This window comes from Mauremys reevesii, linkage group 1 (genome assembly GCF_016161935.1).
Source record: "Mauremys reevesii isolate NIE-2019 linkage group 1, ASM1616193v1, whole genome shotgun sequence".
Classification (NCBI taxonomy): domain Eukaryota; kingdom Metazoa; phylum Chordata; order Testudines; family Geoemydidae; genus Mauremys; species Mauremys reevesii.
In genome coordinates, this window is record NC_052623.1 from 41905072 (window position 1) to 41931337 (window position 26266).

The 26266-nt window shown below is 42.1% G+C and overlaps 1 protein-coding gene across 6 annotated transcripts in view; it reads left to right on the plus strand.

Moving 5' to 3' along the window:
- CUL5 (cullin 5) overlaps positions 1-26266 on the plus strand; it is a 91037-nt gene that overhangs the window by 31710 nt on the left and 33061 nt on the right. For all 6 annotated transcript variants that reach the window (XM_039537387.1, XM_039537397.1, XM_039537421.1 and 3 more), the window contains exons 2-9: positions 1079-1188; positions 10838-10937; positions 13670-13846; positions 16465-16606; positions 17098-17243; positions 18961-19041; positions 20614-20707; positions 24329-24459. In XM_039537387.1, the coding sequence (XP_039393321.1) occupies positions 1079-1188; positions 10838-10937; positions 13670-13846; positions 16465-16606; positions 17098-17243; positions 18961-19041; positions 20614-20707; positions 24329-24459 (981 nt within the window). The remainder of the gene's footprint in view (positions 1-1078; positions 1189-10837; positions 10938-13669; positions 13847-16464; positions 16607-17097; positions 17244-18960; positions 19042-20613; positions 20708-24328; positions 24460-26266) is intronic.

Sequence of the window (26266 nt, forward strand, 5' to 3'; positions counted from 1 at the left end):
AGGGCCCAGCACAATGGAGTTCCAATTCTGATGGGGCCTCTGAACACTACCACAATAACATTAGATTTAACTAAATTTTCGTCTACAGTTAGCTACAACTGCTTTACACGGACTACCTAAAATGTGCCTTACAATAACTTTTTAGACTTTTAAAAAAAGTTAGAAAATTGGGGAATTTTAGAGTTAAAGTTGCATTTCATGAAGAAGTGCTTCCCTGTATTAATTCACTGGGGAAGCAAGGGTTCGTATGCACATGGATGGTCTGAATTCATATTTCCTCTAAAGAGTGTTGGAATTAAAAATGAACATTAGGAAACATTATGGGCATTTAGAGTTCAGGTTGTACTTCTTAAATAAGCCAATCGATGTATAGCTTTTTCTAAAAATCACTTATTAAATTTTATAAAACAAACAGCCGTATCTCAAGTGACACATAGAACAAAGTTTATAGCTTAGAATCATTAACATAAATATGAAACATTCACAACTGGTCATTCTAATATACTAGAATGCATGACCATCATGTACTCCAAATACAATTCAGAATTTGTAGGTGTATATGGCATTTTACAAAAAAGTCAATTGCTGCCTTGAAAAATTTAGTTGAACTTGAATATTGTAGATATGACAATTCAAATGGAAGGAAATGTGAGACATCTGTGATGAGATCATAATATTTATTGAACTATAATCCATTGAGGCCTGTAATTCTTACAAGTAATTTTAAATCACAAAATTTAAGATTTTTAGATATTAAACATACATATTAAGTGTAAATTACTATTTGTAAAAATCTTAAATAGGAAACCTACAGATCTGGAAAACTTTAACTGTTCTTTTATATCTATTCTGTGAAGTAGGTCGTACCTCACAACTCTTAGAATTAACTAACTGTTTGTTAATTTTACTCAAAATTGAGTGTTAATTTGTCTATTTTGCTTTTGGTTATAGTAATCCTTAACTTGAAGTAAAAGGAAGTATTAGAAAATGTGGACGATCTCAAGCTGTCCTAATTGACTTAGAGGTTCATTTTTACTTTATCTGCATTTAAATTATGCTTTTTGTTTCTTCTTTAAAGAATAAAGGTTCACTTCAGTTTGAAGACAAATGGGATTTCATGCGCCCCATTGTTCTGAAGCTGTTACGCCAGGAATCTGTCACAAAACAGCAGTGGTTTGATCTGTTTTCGTAAGTGATTTTTTTTTTTAACTTCCAGTTCTTGGGTAACAGAATGGAAATAAAATTATAATATTGCTTATAACGTAGAAGTCAGATGTAGGAGGCCATGTAGAAATGGATGCATTTACAAGATAAAAGAGATAACAAAAAAATACTGGTTAATTCTTTTAATTAAATAGTAACACTGGCGTGTCTGCTTCTCTTGAGTACAGTTTTGTAGAGTTGGTGTTTTGCTGCGACACAGGCCTCCACAAATATAACACAAAAAACAGCACAGCTTACTTATTGTTTTTACAATTTTCTTCTACTTCAGCTGAAGATGATAGGCTTCTTTTGTACCCTCCTGCAAACCTTTTACTCTAATTGGAAATGGAGACTAGATATTTTGTAGTGCTTTGACAGTAAAGTCTGCGTATGTGACCAATCACTTCATACAGTATTACTCTGACAATAAATGCATATGACTTACAAGTGGTCTAGCTTTAAGCTGATTGTGGCGTGTCCTTCAAAAATGAAATGATAATGCAATTTTAGTGATATAATTGGAGTAATTGTATATTTTTAAACATAACTCTTATGATTTTTTTCCTGACACTGATTGCAGCATTATACTTCTAGCTTTTTTTAAATTATTATTATTTCAGTTTCACTACGATACAAGGAGTAGATAAGTAAACCTTCCATTATATAAATCAGGCCATCTCTGCTCTGTCAGCTGAAATTATAAATGACTTATGATAGATCAAAAATTAAGATTGAGCTTGGGGAGGCCCTGTTTTAATTGCAAAGTTCTAAAGTTACTGGTTTCAGCAGGGATACCTTGCACCAGCTCCTGCAATGGAACATGGGCATCTTCTGACATTCCAGCTACTGGTTCCTTTCTGACCCTGATCAGAGAACAGTATGGTCTCAAATGGACAAAGAGTATTCAAAGATCTAGTCCTTGTCTGCATGGGAAAGTTGCACTGGTTTAACTTTAATTGGCTTTTAAACTGATATAGCTAAACCCTGCTTAGTCACTCTTAAGCAGAAAAAAAACCCACTTCTCTAAAGAAATGTTTACACACAGGGGTTTGCATCAGTGTAACTATATTGGTGTAAATCCACTCCTTAGATTATACAATACAACTTTTCCATGTAGACATGGCTGTAGTATCCCAAAAGGTGGCAATGAATCAGTGATGCTTGACATAGCATGTTTTATGTGACCCATGATGATGTAACTGAGGGCATAATTTACCTGAAGAATCTGTATTATTAGTGGTGAGAAGGAAAGAGCCCAGCTTGACTCTTAAAGGCCAGGTTGAGTTTGCTGGACTGGCAGTTAGGTTAAAAAAAATATTTTGTGTTCACATGGATCAAATTTGTTATGGAATTAGTGATGCAATAGTGCCATGTTTGGTTCCTTTCCAGAGGAGAACCACACTTTGAAAAGCCACCCATGTCATGGAACATTTCGTGACTAAGCTGACAAAAGTGCCTCTTGAAGTCCCTGATTTCTTACAAGGAAGGTCAATTTCCGGGCAATAGTGATTCAGCTTGCTGAACAAGTGAGCTTCTAGTTGTAGTGCAGCGATTCAGAAATTTTTCACAGTTGGGACCACATCTTAATAGAGTGTTTCATGAAAAGCTCTCATCTTGCTTAGGATTGGTCAGCGTCAATGTGGCAATGACAGCAATTGCTTCTAGGTAAAAGTAAAGTTAGAAAAGTATGTAGCTGTTTTTAATTTAGTAAGTGTTCCTGTCCCTTTTGAAAGAAAATAAGCCTCCATTTGTTCTTCATTTTACGTTTCCTTTCCTCCCATCTGTTCTTTTACCCCTACCTCCTACCAGGTGCCTGGACATACTTCTGTAACCTGGTCCCCTTCTCTCTTACTGTCTGGTTCTTTTCTCCCATTATGTGTTTCCCTACCCCCGGTTTTGTTCTCCCATAATCCTTGCATGTGCTAATGATCTCCCTGCTACCCCAGTTCCATCCAACTCACAGCTGTCCTTCCTCTGATTCCTTGAATGTATTGCTTGGCTACTTGTTTACCTTCTCCTTTACTTCCCTGGATGTTCTGTTTCTGATGGGGGAGCCACGAGCCCCATTGGCAGCTCTTGGGTTCAAATGGTGACTGGCTGCTGTAATCCCTAAGCATATTCTCCTCATATATAGGAATGGCTTCTAGTGGAGGCTTGCTCCTTTTCTGTTTCCAGCTGCTTCTATAGATGTCAAGACTCTTTGCAATAACTGGAAATGAGGCTCTTTGCTCACTGAAAATGAAGCCTCAGCACCCTGATTGGTCAACAATAATCACAGACTGCCACATCGCGTCCTTGAATTACTAAGTGAGCCACAGTTTTGAGAACTGTTGATTTAGAGAGAGATCCATTTTGTACCATCGCTAGAAGATGGTGATAATCCCACCTTAATCAGTCAATCCCTCTGCTACTGTTTTCCCATGTCTGCATGCCACTCCTGTTAGTCCTCCTTCAGATGTTTCATGTTAAAAAAACAACTCAAACGTTCTTAAAAGTGATCCAGCTGTTTATTTTGGTACTAAATGAGTATGTTTTGCTGTTTCCAAAATAATCATATTTAAAGTGTCTGAGTGAATCTGTTAGACTGCAGCATATTGGTGCTTTAAAGCTTGCAACAACTATTTCTTGTCAAGTCTGCTACATTAGAAAGCTTCTAATCTATGGCCATCCAGGAGATTTTCAAGATAGTCATATGGAGTTCTTTGAACGCATTCACTAAATGGTATGGTATTGCTTAGATTTGGCCTCTAGATATTAATTAAGACTTGATCTGTCAGTGTTATAAAGCCCCTTCACAAGAGAGGTTTGACCAACCATTTCTTAAAATATTCCCCAAATAAAGTGAAATTACATCCTCTTCCTGTTTTGAGAGGTATCAGCTTTCTCGGTACATAAAATCTCTTTGTTGAGCCCCAAATTGCCTACTTTCCGATTGATTCACTAGATTGCTTTTTTACTCTCTGCAGTGCCCAGCACAATGGGTCATAAATCCTGATTGGGGCCTCTAGGACTAAAGTGATACAAATAATTAGTACTAGGTTATGATTCTGCTTGTTGGGACTAGTAGCTTTAGAACAAATTAGTAGTTTTAGAAGTTGGAGTTCTCACCTTGGTTTGCAGAGAAACAGACTCAAGAGTGTTGATACTTATGTGGTGAATATCTTCAGAAAGTAATAAACTGTGAGTAAGTCTTTTTCTTGTCTGAGTACAGTAGAACCTCTGAGTTATGAACACATCGGGAATGGAGGTTATTCTTAACTCTGAAATGTTCGTAACCTGAACACAACATTATGGTCGTTCTTTCAAAAGTTTTCAGCTGCTTTTAACCATCTTAATTTAAATGAAACAAGCACAGAAACAGTTTCCTTACCTTGTCAATTTTTTTAAAACTTCCCTTTATTTATTTAGTAGTTTAACATATATTGTACGGTAGAGTATTTGCTTTATTTGTCTCTGCTGTCTGATTGCGTACTTCCAGGTCCAAATGAGGTGTGTGGTTGTCCGATCAGCTTGTAACTCTGGTGTTCGTAACTTGGAGGATCTACTGTACCATTTTTTCATTAAAACAACTGAAATGGTGGAAATTTGAAAATTCATGTATAGCATGGATTAGTTCTCATTAAGATGTGCTGCCTTTAAATGTTTAGTTTTAATAACTTAAGTAGGAACATTTTGGAGAAGGCACTGTAGGAAAATATATCAAGTTCAAAATGCATATTTAAGTCCCAGTCTTGCAACCAGCTCCACACAGGTGGAGAATGGAGTCCCATTAAAGGCACTGGGTTTCCATGTAGGCATAAGTATCTGCCCGTGTTGATCCAATTGCAGGACTAGGACCGTAGGCCTGGTCTACACTAGGACTTTAATTCGAATTTAGCGTGTTAATTCGAATTAACCGCGCACCCGTCCACACCAGGAAGCCATTTAATTCGACATAGAGGGCTCTTTAGTTCGAATTCTGTACTCCTCCCCGACGAGGGGAGTAGCGCTAAATTTGACATGGCCATGTCGAATTAGGCTAGGTGTGGATGCAAATCGAACTTAGTTGCTCCGGGAGCTATCCCACACTGCACCACTCTGTTGACGTTCTGGACAGCAGTCCGAGCTTGGATGCTCTGACCAGCCACACAGGAAACGACCCGGGAAAATTTGAATTCCTTTTCCTGTCTGGGCACTTTGAATCTCATGTCCTGGTTGGACATCGGGGCGAGCTCAGCAGCACCGGCAACGATGCAGAGCTCTCCAGCAGAGGAGTCCAGGCAATCCCAGAATAGAAAGAGGTCCCCAGCATGGACTGACCGGGAAGTCCTGGATCTGATCGGTGTGTGGGGCGATGAGTCTGTGCTTTCGGAGCTGTGCTCCAACAACCGGAATGCGACGACCTACGAGAAGGTCTCCAAAGCCATGATAGACAGAGGATACAGCCGGGATGCAATGCAGTGCCGCGTGAAAGTCAAGGAGCTGAGACAAGGCTACCATAAAATCAAAGCGGCAAACGGACGCTCCGGAGCCCAGCCCCAGACATGCCGCTTCTACGAGGCACTGCATGCCATTCTCGGTGGGTCTGCCACCACTGCCCCACCAGTGTGCGTGGACTCTGACGAAGGGATAGTGTCGACAGCCAGTTCCTCGTCGACGTTCGCAGATGGGGAAGATGAGGAAGGAGATGAGGAGGGGGAGGCAGTCGACAGCGCTTACAACGCTGATTTCCCCGACAGCCAGGATCTCTTCATCACCCTCACTGAGATCCCCTACCAACCCTCCGCAGCCGTTACCACGGACCCTGAATCAGGAGAAGGATCAGTCGGTAAGTGCTTTAAACATGTAAACTTTTATTATTAATGGAACAGGAAAATAGACTAGGCAAACAGAAGGTCTAAATGCAGGGGAATGGAACAGGAATCTTCCGCGGAGATCTCCACGAAGCTCTCCTGGAGGTAGTCGAAAAGCCTATGGAGGAGGTTCCTGGGGAGAGCTGGCTTATTGGGTGCTCCGAGGTAGCACACTTTTCCACGCCACGCTCTCAGCTGGTACTCCGGGACCAGTGACTTGACGAGCATCGCAGCATAGGGCCCTGGCTTGTGCTGGCTTTCATTCAGCATGTGCTCCCTGTCTCTCCGTGACACCCTCCTCAGGGTGATCTCGCGCGCAGACTCCTGCATGGAAGTAGAGTGATTTGTGTACTATTACTATTGGTAGTGCTTCACTGTTCCTTAGAACAACAAGAAGCGTCACTTTAGAGCCACGTGCTGGAGGCTACAGAGTGGCAGCATACAGGGATCTTTTCCAAGGGAAAACCGCGAGGGGGTGGAACAGGGGCAGAGTTTATGCTTTCAGGATTGCCTGCAGCAAGAGGACAGAGCTGGACATTGACTTTTAAGCAGTCAAAAGCCTTTGGCTTACCATGCCTGGCTGCTCCACGGATTCAGCTTTCCTGCCCCGCTTGTCTGGTCTGCAGTGCAATACCCCAGGCAATGAAAGCGAATGCAGAGAAATCAAACTTTCCCTGAGTGAGTGCTCAGGAGATAGGCGCCGTCCATGGTCTGGTTCACAGGCAATGAGTAGACTATGTTTCGTTTTTAAGAAAAGGCATCTTTGTAAGCAATTCACTCCCTTTTCCCCCTCACACAGCTGCAACAGTATCCCGACCTGCTCCACCATGCCCCTCACAGAGGCTGGCGCAGATTAGGCGTCGTAAGAAAAGGACCCGGGACGAGATGTTTGCAGAACTTATGGGCTGCTCCAGAGCAGAAGCGGACCAGCAGAGCCAGTGGAGGGAGAACCTCACACAGCAGCAGCGCTCACAGCGCGAACGGGAAGACAGATGGCGTCAGGAGGACCAGCAGGCGACTCAAACGCTGCTTGGACTACTGAGGGAGCAAACGGACACGCTCAGGCGCCTTGTCGATGTTCTGCAGGACCGCAGGCAGGAGGACAGAGCCCCCCTGCACTGTGTCTGCAACCGCCCTCCCCCGTCACACACTCCAATACCCACCTCTCCCAGAATAACAAGAAGGAGGGGTACCAAGGGCCGTGAAAACTGTCACTGCACCACAGCGGACTGCTAAATTACCCAAAAGTTCAGTCCCTAGATTTTGAAAAGTTCTCACCTTTACTGTGTTGTCGAGTATAAAAAGTAGTTTGCTGTTAATTACTGTTTCTGTCATGTTTGTTTGCTGAAGACTTTCTGTGAAGGGGGGAGAGGGGTTTGGTAATTGCATAGGACAGTCACCATGAACAGGGTACAGACATGGGGGCAGGATCAACAGCAGGTTACTCACTGAGTGCAGTCACTAGGCACCCTGGTCAGTCTGTGAGGTGTTTTTAATGTTCTGTTCATAGGCGGCAGGTGCCCTGCTCCAGGTATACTTGGAGGTGGGTCTCTCCCCCGGCCCAGTCTGGATCGGGCCCTGGCCCATGCGGGTCTCCCCCTGCCCCGTCAATTCCCTGCCTGGAGCAGGTCCCAGCGCCCACCTCCCACCCCTCCCCCAGCATGTTGTTTTCCCCCCCTTTCCCCCCCCCCCCCCCCGGCGCTGCGTCCCTACCTGACAGTAGAGCGGCTACCGGCACAAATGCTGTCTGCTGCCCCAGGGTACTAGCGCCTGCCATCCACAAATGGCAAGGCAGGTTGCCATCACCCTGCCCTTCTACCGTTGCCCCTGAGCCTCCACAATGCCCCAAACCCTCAGCCCCAGCCACAGCCCGCAACCCCCTACGCCTCCTCCCCCTTCCCACACACCCCTCACCCCTTCCTACGCCCCCACCCCCAGCCCTGAGGCTGCACCCAAACTCCGTCCCAAAGCCTACACCCCTCACCCCTTCCTGCACACCCACCTGTAACCGTCCTCCCCCCAGAGACCGCTGTAGGAGCAGTAGGCTATCATTCCTAGAGTCTAGAAGCGGTCTCTACATCACTGCACACCCTACCCACCACAGTCCGCGTCCCTGTTTCAACCCTTTGACGCGAAATCATTATTAAAGAAAAGGTTTTTAAATAACAATGCTCCATTACCTTTATTTTTACACGTGTGTTGGAAGGGGGCAAACGGGGTGAACGGGGTATGAGACTGCAGAGAAGTCAACAGTAAATGGGTAAAGAAACAGGGGCAGGTTCAGCTTCTCTGTAAAACAACTGGACAGTCATAGGTTACCGTGCTCTCTGAGGAACCTAGCTTTCAAAGCCTCCCGGATGCACAGCGCTTCCCGCTGGGATCTTCTAATGGCACGGGTGTCTGGCTGAGCGTAATCTGCAGCCAGGCGATTTGCCTCAACCTCCCATCCCGCCATAAAGGTCTCCCCCTTGCTCTCTCAGAGATTGTGGAGCACACAGCAAGCTGCAATAACAATGGGGATATTGTTTTCGCTGAGATCCGAGCGAGTCAGTAAGCTCCGCCATCTCCCCTTGAGACGTCCGAAAGCACACTCCACCACCATTCTGCACTTGCTCAGCCGGTAGTTGAAAAGTTCCTTCTCACTGTCCAAGGCGCCTGTATAGGGCTTCATGAGCCAGGGCATTAGCGGGTAGGCTGGGTCCCCGAGGATCACTGTAGGCATCTACACATCCCCAACAGTTATTTTGTGGTCCGGGAAGAAACTACCTGCCTGGAGGTGTTTAAACAGACCAGAGTTCCTGAACACACGCGCGTCATGAACCTTGCCCAGCCACCCGACGTTGATGTTGGTAAAGCGTCCCCTATGGTCCACCAGTGCTTGCAGCACCATTGAAAAGTAGCCCAAAGTGGTTCGCTACTGACCGGTAGCTGTCTGGCGTGGCAAGTTTCCAGATGGCTATGGCCACTCGCTTCTGCACTGTCAGGGCTGCTCGCATCCTGGTGTCCTTGTACTTCAGGGCAGGGGACAGCAAGTCACACAGTTCAAGGAAAGTGCCCTTACGCATCCTGAAGTTTAGCAGCCACTGTGATTCACCCCAGACCTGCAGCACTATGCGGTCCCACCAGTCCGTGCTTGTTTCCCGGGCCCAGAATCGCCGTCCCATAGCATGAACATGACCCAGTGCCACCATGATCTCCACGGCGCGGCGTCCCGTGCTTTGACAGGTCTGTGCCAGTCTGAGACTTCATGTCCTCACCGCGCTGCCGTTGCCTCCTCGCCCGATTTCTCAGCATCTGACTGTTGAAGAGGTGTACGATAAGGTGTGAGGAGTTGACAACGGCCATAAGTGCAGCGATGATCGCAGCGGGCTCCATGATCGCAGTGGAATGCTGTAGCATCCGCGCTGTCACTTATAACAGGAAAAGTGCGTGAACTGATTTCCCGCCGGCGGGAGTGACGGTTGAATGCTGACAGTTACCAAGGACCACCCTCGACACAGTTTCCCCCCCCAGCATGCATTGGGGGGAAATCCCAGAATTCCAATGGGCAGTGGGGAGTGCGGGAACTGTGGGATAGCTTCCCACAGTGCACCGCTTCCAAAGTCGACGCTTGCCCCGTTACTGTGGACTCACACAGTCGAATTAGTGTATTTAGTGTGGATACACAAATTCGACTTCATAAGGTCGAGTCCACAAATTCGACTTAAGTTGATTTGAAATAGTCTTGTAATGTAGACATACCCTTAGTGTTCATACTGGTGCAGCTGTTTATCTGTGCATACCAAATGATAGTTTTTCACTATATCGAGAAGCTGTGGAGATCGTCTTACTTGTTGTGAGTGGCAGACAACCTTTTAGTTGAGGACAGAGAGTCAGGAGATATAGGGTCATTTCCTGGATCTGCCACAGAGTTACAGCATGATCTTGGCCAATGCATTTAAACCTGCTGGGTCTCCACTTTCCTATCCGTATAATGGGGCTATTTCCCTACCTCTGGTGCTTTATGAACATTAATGATGCCCCTGTGGTATACTCAAATGGAAGGTGAAGGACAAAGTATTACTGCAGTTCCTGACTTTATATTGCTTGACTGTCAAATTTCAGTGTTACATCTAATATTAAGGCATCATTTTAGGTTTATGTATTTCACTTTTCAGGGTTTATTTTTAGCATTTTTTGCATTTTATGTAGATGCCAATAATTGGCGAGGTTGGGTGCTTTCTCTTTTTATAGACTGTAATGAATAGTGTATATTGTATACATTACTCATTACTGTATATGATGAGTAATCTCTCTGTATTGTTTCCTAGTGCACTTCAGCATACTACTGTTTCAAAAGCACTATGTTAAAGCGCATTAGGGAATCTTTAGTGCTTACCAGCAAGCCTACACTGACCAATAAGTATGCAACACTCTTAGTCTTTAGAAGTCACGCCTTCATAGACTGCATTATTGCTCCATGTAGACAAGCCCTCAAATACAAGTACCCATTTCTGGTGTAACTTGGATCAACACCTATTCTTTTTTCTTTTTTTCTTTTTTTTTTTCTCCCAAGGGTGTTTATCAGATAAAACTTAAAATTACATGTTAAAATAGTTCATGAAGGGCTTTTTAGAAAAGAAGATGGCATGTGCCCTCATTCACAAACAGTCACTGTATTGGTGGGATTTCATTTTTAGTGTGTGGAATGTACACCCACTTCCTTTGGAGAACTACTTCAATATAACTGTTTAGACTTTGTAAATTTCTGCATTAAATTCTAAGTGTAGTTCTTACTGAAAGATGTATAAACTGTTTTCTAGGGATGTGCATGCAGTTTGCTTGTGGGATGACAAAGGTCCAGCAAAAATCCATCAAGCTTTGAAAGAAGACATCCTTGATTTTATTAAACAAGCACAGGCAGTAAGTTCTCAACCTTCAATAATTTACACTGTCCTTTTAAAAAAAAAATAAAAATATAACCGTAAACCTCTTTGGATCCCAAACATGACTTGTTCCAGTAATTTCTAACACAATGGAAAATTGCCTTTTAGGCATTGGTGGTCCTTGTTTTGAATGTCACAATTGTACTGAAAACTTTTTATTAACCGATTCATTTTATCCTGAGTGTTTACCTTGGCCAGAAAGATTAAGTACTTCTCAGCCTGTTCTTGAGAATAAAGAGGTAATGATTGTTATATACTGTGGAGGAGATTTGGTCATTATTGGATAAACAAAAATATTTATCAGGGAGTCTCCTGGGAAGTATTCCTTCACTCGCTTACCTCTTTGACTTATAAATAAAAGCACTTACTGCTGAAACTTTGACTTGAGGCAAAGTTAAGCATCAGAAGTGATCTCTCTTGTATGATTAGAGAAAGAGCTGGAAAAAGAACAATAAACCTCCTTTTCTAGTTCTGGTTTTTATTGCCTAGAAAATTCATTTCTGGGGATGTGATCTGCAAGCTGTCTAACTTGCTACAGAAGTAGCTAGAATATTCTAAATTTAGCCATCAGTGAAGAGACCTTGAATGCCTATCAAAAAAGATGAAGAGATCAGATCAAAGATGCACCTCTACCCCGATATAACGTGGTCCTCGAGAGACCAAAAATCTCACCGTGTTATAGGTGAGACCGCGTTATATCAAACTTGCTTTGCCCCCCCTTGTTCCCTGACTGCCCCCTCCAGAAACCCCCCATCCCTAATCACCCCCAGGACTCCACCCAACCTCCCCACTCTCCCCTGACTGCTCTGACCCCTATGCACCCCCACCACCTCCCTGCCCCCTGCCAGGCACGTACCTGCAGTGGCAGGAAGTGGAGCAGCCCGGCCCCAGCCCGCTCCACTCCACCACCTCCCAGCTGTGGCACTCCGCACTCACCAGGGGCAGGAAGCGGGGAGGTTGGGGAAAGGATGCCCCCCCCGTCGCACTCACCTGCGATGGGAAGCGGAGCGACGTGGCCCCAGCCTGCTCTGCTTTCCTTGCCCCGGCCCCAGCTGTGTCTCTGGGGGGCGGCTGGGGAAAGGTCCTGCACTCGCCTGTGCCGGGAAGTGGAGCGCCATGGCTGGAAGCTGGCGGAGTGGAGCTGGCTGGGGCTGGGCTGTTCTGCTTCCCGCCGCCGGTGAGTGTGGGGAGGTTGGGGAAAGGACGCCTCCTGTACTCACCTGCGGCGGGAAGTGGAGCGCCGCGGCTGGGAGCTGGCACAGTGGAGTGAGCTGGGGCCCAGCTGCTCCGCTTCCACCGCTGCTGGTGAGTGCGGGGGGGGATTCTTTCCCCCAAGCCCCCTCCACCGAGCGACACAGCTGGGGCCGGGGCAAGGGAAGTGGAGTGGGCTGCTCCCGGCCCCCTGCTAATCCCTCGGGCCACTCTGGGACTGCGGGGCCCCAAAAGTGCCCTCCCACAGCTCCTGCCCCCCAGACCCTGGAGAGGGGAAGCCCCTGACCGCCTCAGAGACCCTCTGCCCCTTATCGAACCCCTCGGCCCCGGCCTGGCCCAGCACCCTTAACATGCTGCTCAGAGCAGCGTGCCAGAGCTTTACCGCCTTGTATGCGAACTCACATTATATCGGGTCATGTTATATTGGGGTAGCGGTTTATTTAAATATTTTTCCGAAATTACCAGTATTTTTTACTATTAGCTGTCAGATTGATAAAACCAGAATTTGTGTTCTATAAGAAAATGTCTGGAAATAAATATTAACTCTTAAATGCAAGGAAGTTCTTTAATTGTTTTAGCTGGCTTCAATACTACACTAGCATATTCATGGTTTTGCTTAAGAAATGATCAAATGTTTAGTCTTCTGACAGAATACTAATGAGTTAACAGCTTGACAAGCTCCATAGGCCATTTGTATTTCAGTAGCTTTGGTCTATTGTTGACTTGACACCTGGTTTTGAGTTTATTCTAAATTAAAATACATATGAAATAGTGTTGTAGTGTGCTCATAAAAGTTTTTGTAGAGAGTGAAAGATGTGCAAAGACAAAAATTTGGAAAAGAAAAATAAATCTAAAATGTGTTCCTACAAACTCAGAAAGGGCCTTTCACTCAAACAAAGCCTTCTCTTTTCTAGGCCCAGATACAGCAGACTATCCCTATCTGGCAAAGCGCTTACATGTGCTGATGTTCCTTTGACTTTATTGGTACTAAAGCACGTGCTTAAGTGCTTTGTCAAATTGAGACCTTAGGCATGATCTGTACTGGTTGCTGTTTTTGTAAGCTTATGTTTATGCAATGTCTAGCCCATCATGCCTAAATTGGCTGTAATCTGTAGGAGCTAGAGCAGCATAAATGTTAAAAGTTCAGGTGGCTAAAGCCAGATCAGTAGATCACATTGAATTCAGCTTTCTACAGCGTATAAGATAGAAAATAGTCCTTGTGAAACTTTCCTGTGTAGACAGGCTATTCTAATATAACCCCCATGTGGACATTTATTCTCATGTAAGAATAAATAAAACCAAGAAAAGCCAAATCTCTTCACAGGCAACATAACCTAACCCAAAAAAGCCATTCTTATACCAGAGTGGTTACGTGGGGGATTATATAATTTTAAATTCAAATCTTCGGTTATACCAAAAATACTTGTACCATGTAGACAAAGCCATCTGTTGTTTATGTAAAAACTTATTTACAAATGAGCTGCTCTTTTCTTCCAGAGAGTACTGAGTCATCAAGATGATACAGCTTTACTAAAAGCATACATAGTAGAATGGCGCAAATTCTTTACACAATGTGATATCTTGCCCAAACCATTTTGTCAACTAGAAATTACTTTAATGGGTAAGCAGGGCAGCAACAAGAAATCCAATGTGGAAGACAGTATTGTGCGAAAGGTAAGTGACACTTTCTGATCGGAGTTCTGTAACAGAACATAAAAGATTTAGTGTTGATGCATTCCACAGCTGAAGGATGAAATTGCACTAACCTCACAGTATTGAAGTATGACTTTGCTTAAATCACCTTGCAACTTTTACTCCTCTTCCCATAGTTTTCCTCTGCCACTTACCGAATATTGCCCTAACTCTGACAATTTCCTTCATCTGTTCATGGCAGCTCCCTGTGTTTTAAAATAGTTATAGATCACTGTGAAATGATTTATTTAACAAAAATACTTCTGATCTTGCTCCCTTTGCAGCCTGAGATACAGGAGGTCAATGAGCTTACATTTACAGGACCATTAAGGAGTAGTAATGATGTGTTACAGATGAAGCTTTAGTTGGTACTTAGCAAGGAGCCAGACAGCTGTAACTGAGGGAACTTAATGGGGCTATTCAAGGGCAATCCCTCCTGCTCCATGTAGGACACTTCCCTGCTCTTTGGGAAGGAAGGGAATTTATACTTTTAAATAGCATGGAATTTATGTGACCATCAGATACAAAAACTGCACAGAATTACAAAAGGGAACTGATCTGGCAACTGAATGGAGGAGATCATTACTGTAAAGTAACATCATCAGGGCATGCCCCCAGCCTCTATCTGCTTTTTTGTTGTTGCTCAAGATAATGCTGATCATGTTTTCTAAGCATCTATTAACTTGTTTCCCTGGAATTCCTATTGATTGTTTTCATGCAATTTAAAAAGTGTACTGAGGTGAATAGCTAAAAATATTGAAAAACAGTCTTTGCTGAAAAGATAAGTGGTATACCTACTGTATATCTTACCATTACTATAAATCCTTTAGAGTTGGTTGTTAGGACAGAGTGATGAGCTCACATTGAGAATCCTTAGCTTTGCTGGCTTCCAGGTGTTAAAAAATGAGCATTTATTCATTTTGAGTGTGAGATTCCTCTCCCGTTCCAAGAGGTGACCGTCACAGTATCATGTTAAAGCTCACAAGTTGTTCTTGAATAAATCTTTGTACATCAAAATAAAAAAGTTAAGTATTTCACCTACCTACTCTGAAGTGAAATTTTAAAAGAAAAGCAATTGTAATGTATACATTTACTGACATCTTCATTTTAAATTTTCTTTTAAATATGAAAGGAGAGCTAAACAAAAGAAACACAACTTAAGAAAAGTCTTTATAAGAAGTGAGCTGTAGCCCACGAAAGCTTATGCTGAAATAAATTTGTTAGTCTCTAAGGTGCCACAAGTACTCCTGTTCTTTTTGCGGATACAGACTAACATAGCTGCTACTCTGAAACCTTTATTTTAATGACACTCAAAAATTACCTGCTCTCTTCTGAGTATTAATTCAGTTCCAACATGTCTGAGTCTAGCACGTTTAAGAATAAAACACTTAAGTCAGGGCAGAGTTTGGTTTCATGGAGCAGCTCAGGCTAAAGGGTGTCTTTATGCTCCTTAACTTTTCCAAACACTCATCTTCGTTTCATTAGAGACCCACTATATTAAATTGTATGATGTACAGAATGGAAATTTTTATCTTTACCAGACTTGCCAAAAAAGTAGGCTCCTAGAAATCATTATTGGAATCACTGAAAGATAAGATCTTTTACAATCATCCTTCAAAAACAAAGTTGATTCAATATCTTTTACAATGATGACAGTGAAAAACAAAACTGGAATCTCAAGTAAGCAGTTGATGCACTTAAAAGCTTGAGACCATAGCATTAATATAAAGCACGGAGATACTATACATTAACAAAGCCAGAGCTTAAAATATGAAATTGTAGGTATTCTGTGTGGCAGAAAGAAGAATACCAGGATTTATAAGGAAAGGTTATTACGGACAGTTTAACTTTAAAATGACCAATATGCCATTTAAATATATGCTTCTTAGTTGTAGAATTATTGAATGGCTGGCAGTGCTTGACTTTGTGCAAATATGACTTCCACCAGGGAGCTTTCAATGTTGTTCAGATGCAACACATTGGTCTGACCTTGAGGTTCGCACCAAAATCTTAAGAGGTCTTGCTGCTTACCAGAACCAGATGAAGCGACAGTCATCCAGTAAAAGTAGTGAGACCCTTATCTAGCAGTAACTCTTTTAAAATGGGGACTACAGCATTGACTGAACTGTTCATTGCAATATCTGTGTAACTCGTTGATTTTCACATTGTACTCACAGAAACAAGTGATCACATGACATTGGATGCTAATAGCTTAATCTAACTGTCATGAAAATCTCAGGCAATCCAACAATTATTTTTTTTGTATACCCTTTGCTCACTTACTAATTGCTATTTTATCATAATTTTTCTACGTAAGCCTTTGGGTCTGCCAACTGCTGGACCACTATTCGACATTTAGCTCCAAGGTTAACTCCTTTGTATTGGGAGACCTGTTACGTCCTTTAGTATGTCAGTGCACACGTAGAGAACTTTGAGTGCACGTCAGCAGGGTTCACAAAGACAATTAGTGCATGGCATGCTTGTGTTCTCCAGATTTACACTCCAGCTTGCTGTGCAGTAAGTGCTCATGTAGACATGCCCTTAATTTGAAGTTCTGCCCATCCTTTTATAACTGACTTTTTTTCTTCCTTGTTATTTAGCTCATGCTAGATACTTGGAATGAGTCCATATTTTCAAATATAAAGAATCGACTTCAGGACAGTGCAATGAAGCTGGTCCATGCCGAAAGACTAGGAGAAGCTTTTGACTCTCAACTTGTTATTGGAGTTAGAGAATCATATGGTATGTCTTATACAGTGTGATCTCAGCCTCATCTTCCTTTCTAGTTCACAAACGTTCATGACGTGCCTTCAACTAGATGTTGACAAAATGGGTATGGTTGGAATGATCATTATAATGTTTTTGTATTGATTATCAGTGGGGTAAATGCACTTCCAATGGCAAGTAATAAACTTTTCACTGGCAGGTGAGGAGCCTGCTCACAAATTTCTGCAAAACTGAAATGTACATTTTAAATAATAGTTTTAGCCCTTAATGTTGCAAAGAGACCCCTCTGAATGTGACACCTGGCAGTGCAGTCCCTGTCCTAGAGCTTGGGCCTGGAAGTCTACCTGAGCCAGAATTGGCTGGCATGGGTCAGCTGCAGGTTTTTCTTTGCTGAGTAGACATACCTCAGTATCTTCAAAAGAAAAATTTAGCAAGAGAAATAATTGGTTTTTAGTCAAATGCGAACACTGAAAACTAGAATAAGATCTAACTTTTTCTCTTTACAGTTAACCTTTGTTCTAATCCTGAAGATAAACTTCAGATTTATCGGGATAACTTTGAGAAGGCATATTTGGATTCAACAGAGAGATTTTATAGAACACAAGCCCCTTCTTATTTACAACAAAATGGAGTACAGAATTATATGAAATATGTAAGTATAAAGTAGGGCTGTCAAACAATTAAAAAAAATTAATCACGTGATTAAACAATAATAGAATAGCATTTATTTAAATATTTTTGGGTGTTTTCTACATTTTCAAATATATTTCAATTACAACACAGAATACAAAGTGTACAGTGCTCGCTTTATATTTATTTTTATTACAAATATTCGCACTGTAAAAAACAAAGGAAATAGTTATTTTTCAGTTACCTAATAAAAGTACTGTAGTGCAGTCTCTTTATCATGAAAGTTGAACTTACAAATGTAGAATTATGTACAAAAAGATAACTGCATTTAAACACAAAACCATGTAAAACTTTAGCGCCCACAAGTCCACTCAGTCCTATTTCTTGTTCAGCCAATTGCACAGACAAACAAGTTTTGTTTACATTTGCAGGAGATGCTGCTGCCCGCTTCTTGTTCAGTGTCACCTGAAAGTGAGAACAGGCATTCGCTTGGCACTGTTCTTGCCAGCGTCGCAAGATATTTACATGCCAGATGTGCTAAAGATTCATATGCCCGTTCCTGCTTCAACCACCATTCCAGAGGACATGCTTCCATGCTGATGATGGGTTCTGCTTGATAATGGGTTCTGCTTGATAACGATCCAAAGCATTGCGGACCGACGCATGTTCATTTTCATCATCTGAGTCAGATGCCAACAGCAGAAGGTTGATTTTCTTTTTTGGTGGTTCGGGTTCTGTAGTTTCCGCATCTGAGTGTTGCTCTTTTAAGACTTCTGAAAGCGTGTTCCACACCTCGTCCCTCTCAGATTTTGGACGGCACTTCAGATTCTTAAACCTTGGGTCGAGTGCCATAGCTATTTTTAGAAATCTCACATTGGTACCTTCTTTGCATTTTGTCAAATCTGCTGTTAAATATTATTAAAATGAACATTTGCTGGGTCATCATCCGAGACTGCTATAGCATGAAATATATGGCAGAATGCAGGTGAAACATACAGTTCTTCCCCAACGAGTTCAGTCACAAATTTAATTAATGCTTTTTTTTTTTAACGAGCATCAGCAACATGGAAGCATGTCCTCTGGAATGGTGGCTGAAGCATGAAGGGGCATACAAATGTTTAGCATATCTGGCACATAAATACCTTGCAATGCTGGCTACAAAAGTTGCAAGTGAACGCCTGTTCTCACTTTCATGTGACATTGTAAGAAGCAGGCGGCAGTATCTCCTGGAAATGTAAACAAACTTGTTTGTCTTAGCAATTGGCTGAACAAGAAGTAGGACTGAGTGGACTTGTAGGCTCTAAAGTTTTGCATTGTTTTTTGTTTTTGAGTTCTGTAACAAAAGAAACCTACATTTGTAAGTTGCACTTTTACGATAAAGAGATTGCACTACAGTACTTGTAGGAGGTGAATTGAAAAATACTATTTCTTTTGTTTATCATTTTTACCGTGCAAATATTTGTAATAAAAAATAATGTAAAGTGAGCACTGTACACTTCGTATTCTGCATTGTAATAGAAATCAATATATTTGAAAATGTAGAAAAACATCCAAAAATATTTAATAAATTTGAGTTGGTATTCTGTTGTTTAACAGTGTGATTAATCACTGTTAATTTTTTTGAGTTAATCATGTGAGTTAACTGCGATTGATCGACAGCCCTAGTATAAAGATAGTCATATGATAACTGTTCTGTTGTTGTTAGTACTTAAAATGATTGCTGTTCTGCTTCTGCACAGGCAGACGCTAAATTAAAGGAAGAAGAGAAAAGAGCATTAAGGTATCTAGAGACAAGGCGCGAATGTAACTCTGTAGAAGCGGTAAGTTTAAAAACGTAGTTGTATATGTAGTAAAATCATGTGCAGTATATCAATAGTAGTAAAGGGTTCTGATGTCAGTTTTTATCATAATTTGTTTTGCATTTTTATTTTAATACATAATTGCAGTCAGAAGGTCTGACCTACTAGAAGCCTTATTTTTATTTTTATCCAGCTGCTGTGGGGAGCCCCGGGCCCTTTAAATCACCGCCAGAGCTCTGGCAGCGGGGCACAGGCGATGATTTAAAGGGCCCAGGGCTCCACACAAATTTGGATATAACATGGTAAAGCAGTGGGGCTCGGGTGGCTCTTTAAAGGTCCCTGGGCTCCCTGCAGCTTTACCACGTTGTATCTGAATTTGTGTTAGATCGGGTCGCGTTCTATTAGGGTAGAGGGGTACCTTATTTGGAATATATTGCAAAATTAATACAAGTCAAAAGCAAAAAGAACAATCACCCTCTTGTTGTTCACAGTCTGGTTCGTTTGCGGTTTGACTTTTCAAAACGTGCTATTGCTGTTAATATATTTCCTAAGCTTTGGCTATTACAAATTGTTCTGTTTTGGGGATTTTTTCCACTCTGACTCCTTCTGCCCCTTGTGCACAGAAACAAGCAGGATCTTAGTTCAAGGGCTGTAAGCAAGCTAGACCAAACTCAGGGCCTGCTAAATTTTCCCTCACAGTAGGCAGTCCTAGGAGGTAAAAGGTTATTCAGTGCCAGGTAACAATATCTGGAAAAGTTCACTGTTTATCACACGAAAATCCCCAAACACTTCACAACTGGTAAATGACTAAATTTGCTCCCTGCATAACTGAAATGTAACTATCTCTGGTGTGAAGTACATCAGTGGTTTACCAATGCTCACCAAACAGCTTAAGAAGGAAAGTGAAAAATACTTTATCAGGGTGAAACTCCAGGGAGAGATTTAAGTGCAGCAAGAAGCAATTTGTAGTTGCCTGTGCTGAAATATGTTCAGGACACAAGACTATTTTAAACAAACGCCCTAAGATCTGTAGTGGTCAGGATTGGTTTGCCGCATTCTGCATTACATCATAAGTGGGGCATCCCTAGCTAAGGTGAATGGTAAGCAGTATATAAAATTCTCATCTGCCAATCTCTTGAGTGTAGAAGTAATTTCTGTGCTAGAATTGTCATTAGGCTCTTGTTCAAAGCAAACTAAGTCAGGTCAGGTAAGGTACACAGGAATGAACTATTCTTGGCCGTTGGAAGTGCATTTGGAAACTAAGTAGGGTAGTTACTGTTCCAGAACTGATACTCCCTTGTGAGGAAGAGGCCCTCAGAAATATTAAACTGTTCACTCTTTTATGAGAGAAACTACTGCATTTCCCATGCTACATGCTTTAAAGGAAAAACACCTATGAACTGAAGTATAGACTTTGTTTCGTGGTGTCATAATTTATGTATTAAGTACAGCCTATGAGCATGAAACATTTTACTGAGCTGTAGTGCATGAAGAGAGGCTAGTATTTATATTGAACATGAACTTGAGAGAGAGGGAACAAACTGGCGCTCAAAGGATTGTAGTAAGCTAACTATATTTCTTAATACATTTCAGCTTATGGAGTGCTGTGTGAATGCTCTGGTGACATCATTTAAAGAAACTATTTTAGCTGAATGCCAAGGCATGATCAAACGAAATGAAACAGAAAGTAAGTGAAGCTTAAAAAATATTGCAGCATGATCTCACAGCTAGGTTTAAAAAAAAAAAATTCTTGATAAATGTATCTGATTACCATTTTGTAACTGAGGCGGCTACATGTTTCTTTTTATTGCATATGAGGCCCTTTCATTCAGCAAAAAGCAGATGCTTCCATATGCCATTGTAGGGTAATATGTTTTTAAATGTGTTTAAATACTCTGTACCTTCAATATGCCAGTTTGACTGGATAACTCTTCTTTTTGTGAAAGGCTAATTGTGAGTAAGGATTTTTTTACACCCATTTATTATTCTTTCTTTTGCAAGAACCTGTTTTCTCCAATTTTAATCAGCTTTGGGGCTCTTCTTCAGAGCATTGCATCCTCTTGAACTTGAGTAATTTTAAAAATAAAATACCTCTCTCTGGGAGTCTCTGTCCTTCACCAAGATACTGCTTTTGAAGGCAGAGAAAGAGTTGGGTGTTTTAATTACTATTTCCGGTCCAGGACCAACATTTGGAAGAATGTACTGGTCAGCGAATAAAGTACCTCTGCATGTCTTTCACCTGTTTTCACAGCCAATATCGCAAGACCTGAGAGAGCTGAAGATTAATGCTGTATGCCATTTAAAAGATGGTTTGAAGTGTTTGCTTATAGAGATTTTGAGAGAGTGGTGTGATTCAAGTAGGAAAGATTTGTGAAGGTGCTGATCTGCTGTCCGTTCAAGATATTAGCTACTAAAATGTCAGAAATGAAGTAGGGGAATTGACAAAGAAGACTGGAAATCAGTGAGATTATTTTTAAAAGCACAGGATCCTGCAACCAAATTGTTGAATTTTTGTAACTGTATAAAGTTTTCATTTCTATACACATGTGAGAACTGGGATTTTCAGCTTTCAGATAGTCTTAAGATCAAATATGTTCTGAAATGCCAGGTGCAGAAGTGAATGTTTTATACTACATCAGACTGATCCCTCCATCTAGCAGTACTTTCTTGGCACTAGTCCAGGACTGAATATAGCAAAGTACCAAACCTTTTAACCGGGGGGGGGGGGTGTTGGGGTGGCCGGGGGTAAATTTGGGGTCATGCCTCTTCTCTCTCCCCCCCCCCCCCATTTGCTGCTTGGCTTGTACTGAGCATACTCACAGGATTGAACATGCTCAGTAACACTGCTGAAACTGGCTGCCCTCACTCCCTCTTCCCTGCAAATCGGCAGGCATGGGTCATGTCTGCTTGTTACAGTATAACTTTCAGTCCCCAAAGGAGTACAGTAGGTTTATTTGAACCCAAAGCTATAGAAGTACTTCAGATAAGATACTTTCCTTAGAAACTTTGCTAGTTACTCACATGCATCTCTGTTCCTTTTTCCATGCTAGAGAGACAAGTTGGGTGAGGTCCAGTAAAAGATGTTACCTCACCCACTTTGGCTCTCTCATATTCTGGGACCAACATGGCTACAACAACATCTTTGTATTATGTTCTTTATGCCCTCTCTTGAATTGATCTCTAGGGCCACTACCATTTCTTTCAGATCTCTTCTAAACTCACCTCTACTCTATTGACTATAAGAAATCAGCCACTTGATGGCTGGGTTAAGGAGGTAGATGGAAATAGCTGAATCTTAAATTAAAAGATGCAACCATGCCTATAACGTATTCTCCCCCTTTTCATATTTCATTTGCCATTTTATATTGTAAGCTGGGGTAGCCAATAGGCAGACTGAGGACCAAATCTGGACCTCCAGAAACTTTTGAGTGGACTTTAAAGGTCAGAGAGGCTGGAGCCGTGCAGAGCAGTGCCCGCTCCTCAGCGCAGCGCCTCCCAGCAAGGGTGGGCAGCTGGGCTAGGCTGTGGGGCGCAGTGTGTCCCAGGCAGCTGCTTGTGCAGCCACAGCTCCTTCCTCCATCCGCCGACAGCAGCTCAGGGGTGGGGCAAGTGGGCCATGTGAGTGAACGAGCTGGTGCTGGCATTCAGGCTCAGTGAGTGGGGCAAGCAGGGAGCTGGGCTTCCCGGCCCACCAGGTAAGCAGAGCTGCCAGCTCCCTCTCGGCCGGGCTGCCTGCTCCATGCGGGGCCCCAGAGCCTGGCCAGGAAGGGTGACAGAGCCAGGCCCTGACTCCCCGCTTTGGGGTTGGGGGAAGCCTGCAGGGAGGTGCTAACTGACAGGCTGGCACTGTGTCCCTCACTCAAGAGTGAGGCTGCAAGTACCCCCTCCCAAATGTATACTTCCTCCCAGTGTACACATGTACGCACGCACGCAGTATCCTCTTTGTGGGAACGTGACATATGGTAACCCTAAGCTGGATAGGGGACAATTGAGGGGTATGGGATGGGGAGCTGGGTGGGGGGCGATCAGGGAGTTTTATACTTACAATCATTTTATTTGTCAAGCCAAAGTTGTTGTTCTTTTTGTAAACTCAAAACAAATTAAAAACTTGAAACAGTTGTCTGAAAGTGTTTTAATGCTAATATTTGCATCTCTTTGAGAAAGTACATAGATAAATGTCAAAGTCTCAGATGTAATTTATTACATCTTGGAGGTTATTGTTAGGGGAAAAAACTAGAGAGAGGTTGGAGATGCCTTTGTTACTCTCCTTGTGGATGCAGTGGGGAGGAAGAACTAGAGAGGATATTGATTCGGAAAAAAGGGACCAAAGAATCCTTGGCCACAGATGTTTTTTTGGGACAAGCAGCAGAACCAAAACAATACAACCCTGCTTGATTATCAGTTCCCAGTCTTGCATCCCTGGTCAGTTTCACACCTACATGAATGTAGGCTTCTAATTCTGAGATCCATTGTTACTAGGAAAGTTGAAGCAACTGGAGAGGATGAGTGTAACTGAAGGTGGGAAATATATATATATATTATCCTCCCCTTCTTTCAGTGTTTGATTTATTTTCCTTTTTGCTAGATTACTTGTACGTATACACACACAACCAAGTTCAAAGTAAATGCATCTCATAATCATAAGCAGTTCTTGTCCCACATCCCATTTTTGTGTCATCAAGAAATAGTTTGGGGTACAACTAGAATCTCTTCTCCCACCTTCAGTTACACTCATCCTCTCCAGTTGCTTCAACTTTCCTAGTAACAATGGATCTCAGAATTAGAAGCCTACATTCATGTAGGTGTGAAACTGACCAGGGATGCAAGACTGGGAACTGATAATCAAGCAGGGTTGTATTGTTTTGGTTCTGCTGCTTGTCCCAAAAAAACATCTGTGGCCAAGGATTCTTTGGTCCCTTTTTTTTTATTTTTATATATATATATATATATATATCTGTTGACTTATTCCTGGTTGCCAGTGATTTTTTATTATAGTTCTTTTTACTGGTGAATACAGACAAGTTTTTATTCTCTAACATTCTGCTAAGTATTTTTACTAACTTCTCAAAGAGAAGAATCCTTTCCTTGTGGAGTTCACATTTTGAAGAAGTTTCAGTAATATTACTATAAAACCATTTGAGGGGATGTATTGTTATTGAGATCGCTTACTCTACTATTTTTGTGACTTTTATGTCCCATTTGAGATATTAGTATGAACAGAACATATACAATTTTTACTTAAAGCATTGTCTGGTTGTTACATGTGAAGTGACTAGTAGTTTCATCATTTTTTTTGTGTTTTTTCCAGAGTTGCATCTAATGTTTTCACTGATGGATAAAGTTCCTAATGGAATAGAGCCTATGTTAAAAGACTTGGAAGAGCATATTGTTAGTGCTGGACTAGCAGATATGGTAGCAGCTGCTGAAACTATTACTACTGTAAGTGTATGCTCTTGGGGGTGGGGGGGGGGAGAATATCAATAGTCAACAAGAACCACTTGCAAAGGAAAACAAAAAATACCCCTCCTCCCCCCCGGTGGGATTACTGGGTATGTTACATGTAAGTGTAAACATATATTTTTTAAAATTTAATAGGTATGTCAACATACACTTTGACTTTCTCTTTGTTTAAGAGATCAGAATTTAAAACATCCTAAAAGGAATTTTGTACAATTATACCTGAATCCTCTTGCATGTTTGAACTTACTAATACTGGATCCATATATTAAAACATGAAATTTAAAGAAAATGTGCAGATGATAAATTAGAGGGAGTGCATATCAATCCCTATAGTTAGATGTATTAGCAATTTAGTTATAAAGGATTTTTTTCAATTACTTATAACTTTTTGAGATTACCTTTGAGATTTGCTAGCTTTTGAGATTAAAATTTGGCATGCTTGTTCTGAACTGAGGAATGGTATTTTTTTGTGTGGAAGTTTCTCAGAAATGTTTGTTTTTCAAGCAAGAGGACAAAATATGTTTTTCAGTTTAGGATTTTTTAAAAATCCTTGATGGTGGGGGTTGTTTTTAAATAGCTGTAGCCGCACAGGAGAGAAGTGATAGACACATGATACTGTGTACCACATCCTTGCCTCTGGAGCATAGATATCCCTCCAGTGAAAACTGATTTGATTTGGCATTTATAAGGCTTTTAAATACTCAGTGTACACGTACACATTTTTAAGTAGGAAATTTCATAGCGAAAACTACATTAAAAGAATGTAAAAATTGCAAAGCCAAAGCACTTAAGTTAGGGAAATACAGTTAACATTGCCTACTCGTGCCTTACCTATGCATGTGTATTATGATAGTCTCTAATTTCTAATGGTCATTAATTACGTGATCACATATTATTATTCTTTGAGGAGTGTCCTTGTGGGTGCTCCGCTTTAGTTGTCTTGATGCCCTGCTCTTGTCATCAGAAATTTGTGGTAGCAGTGCCCGGTTGGGCCACGCACGTGCTGTCTCATGCCACGGCGGGCGGTTACATAGTGGTGCATGGCTAATGGTCCCTCAGTTCCTTCTCTACCGCCTTCAGCTTGAGTCGAATTGATCAGCAGCGGCCCTCTCTTACCTTTGATAAGATTAGCGTTTAGATAGTTCATAGTTGTTGGTATAAGCAGTAGTTAGATATTCTACCCTCTATACTTATTTTATTTTACTTTAAAAAAAAGTTTTTCTTCCTTGTCTACCCTTATGTACCCCTCAGTAAGAAGATAAGTTTATCCTCCCCTAGGATTACTACCATCCCTTTTTGTTGGGGGATAGACTTTCGCAGGCATGCCCAGACCACCGGGCTTCAAACGCTGCCTGACTTGCAGACTGTCAGTCCGGGTTTCTGACAGTCACTCACAATGCGTCAGCTGCCTGTACCAGCGCCAGCCCGTCAGTCAGTAACACTCATTACTCAGAAGTGCCCACGTTGCTGGAATCTCAGGGCCAGGGCAAGAAAAGCCAGGGATCTCCAACTTTAAATTCCTTATGATAGAGAAATCACTCAGGCCGGCCTTGTACCCCGAGTCCAGGACACCTCTGGGCCAACGGTCACTAGCGGCAGCCTCTGACAGAGGTTCTGCCCCAGCAACATCTATGAAAGAGCCTTTACCCAAGAAGGCTACCAAAAATTAGTCCCAGAATTCTCCGCACTGGGAATCAACCAAGAAAAAGCAATCCCCGTCTGAAAAATCTACCCCAGTACCGATGGCACTTAGTGCATCAGACCATGAGACACTGGGGCCCTCTGG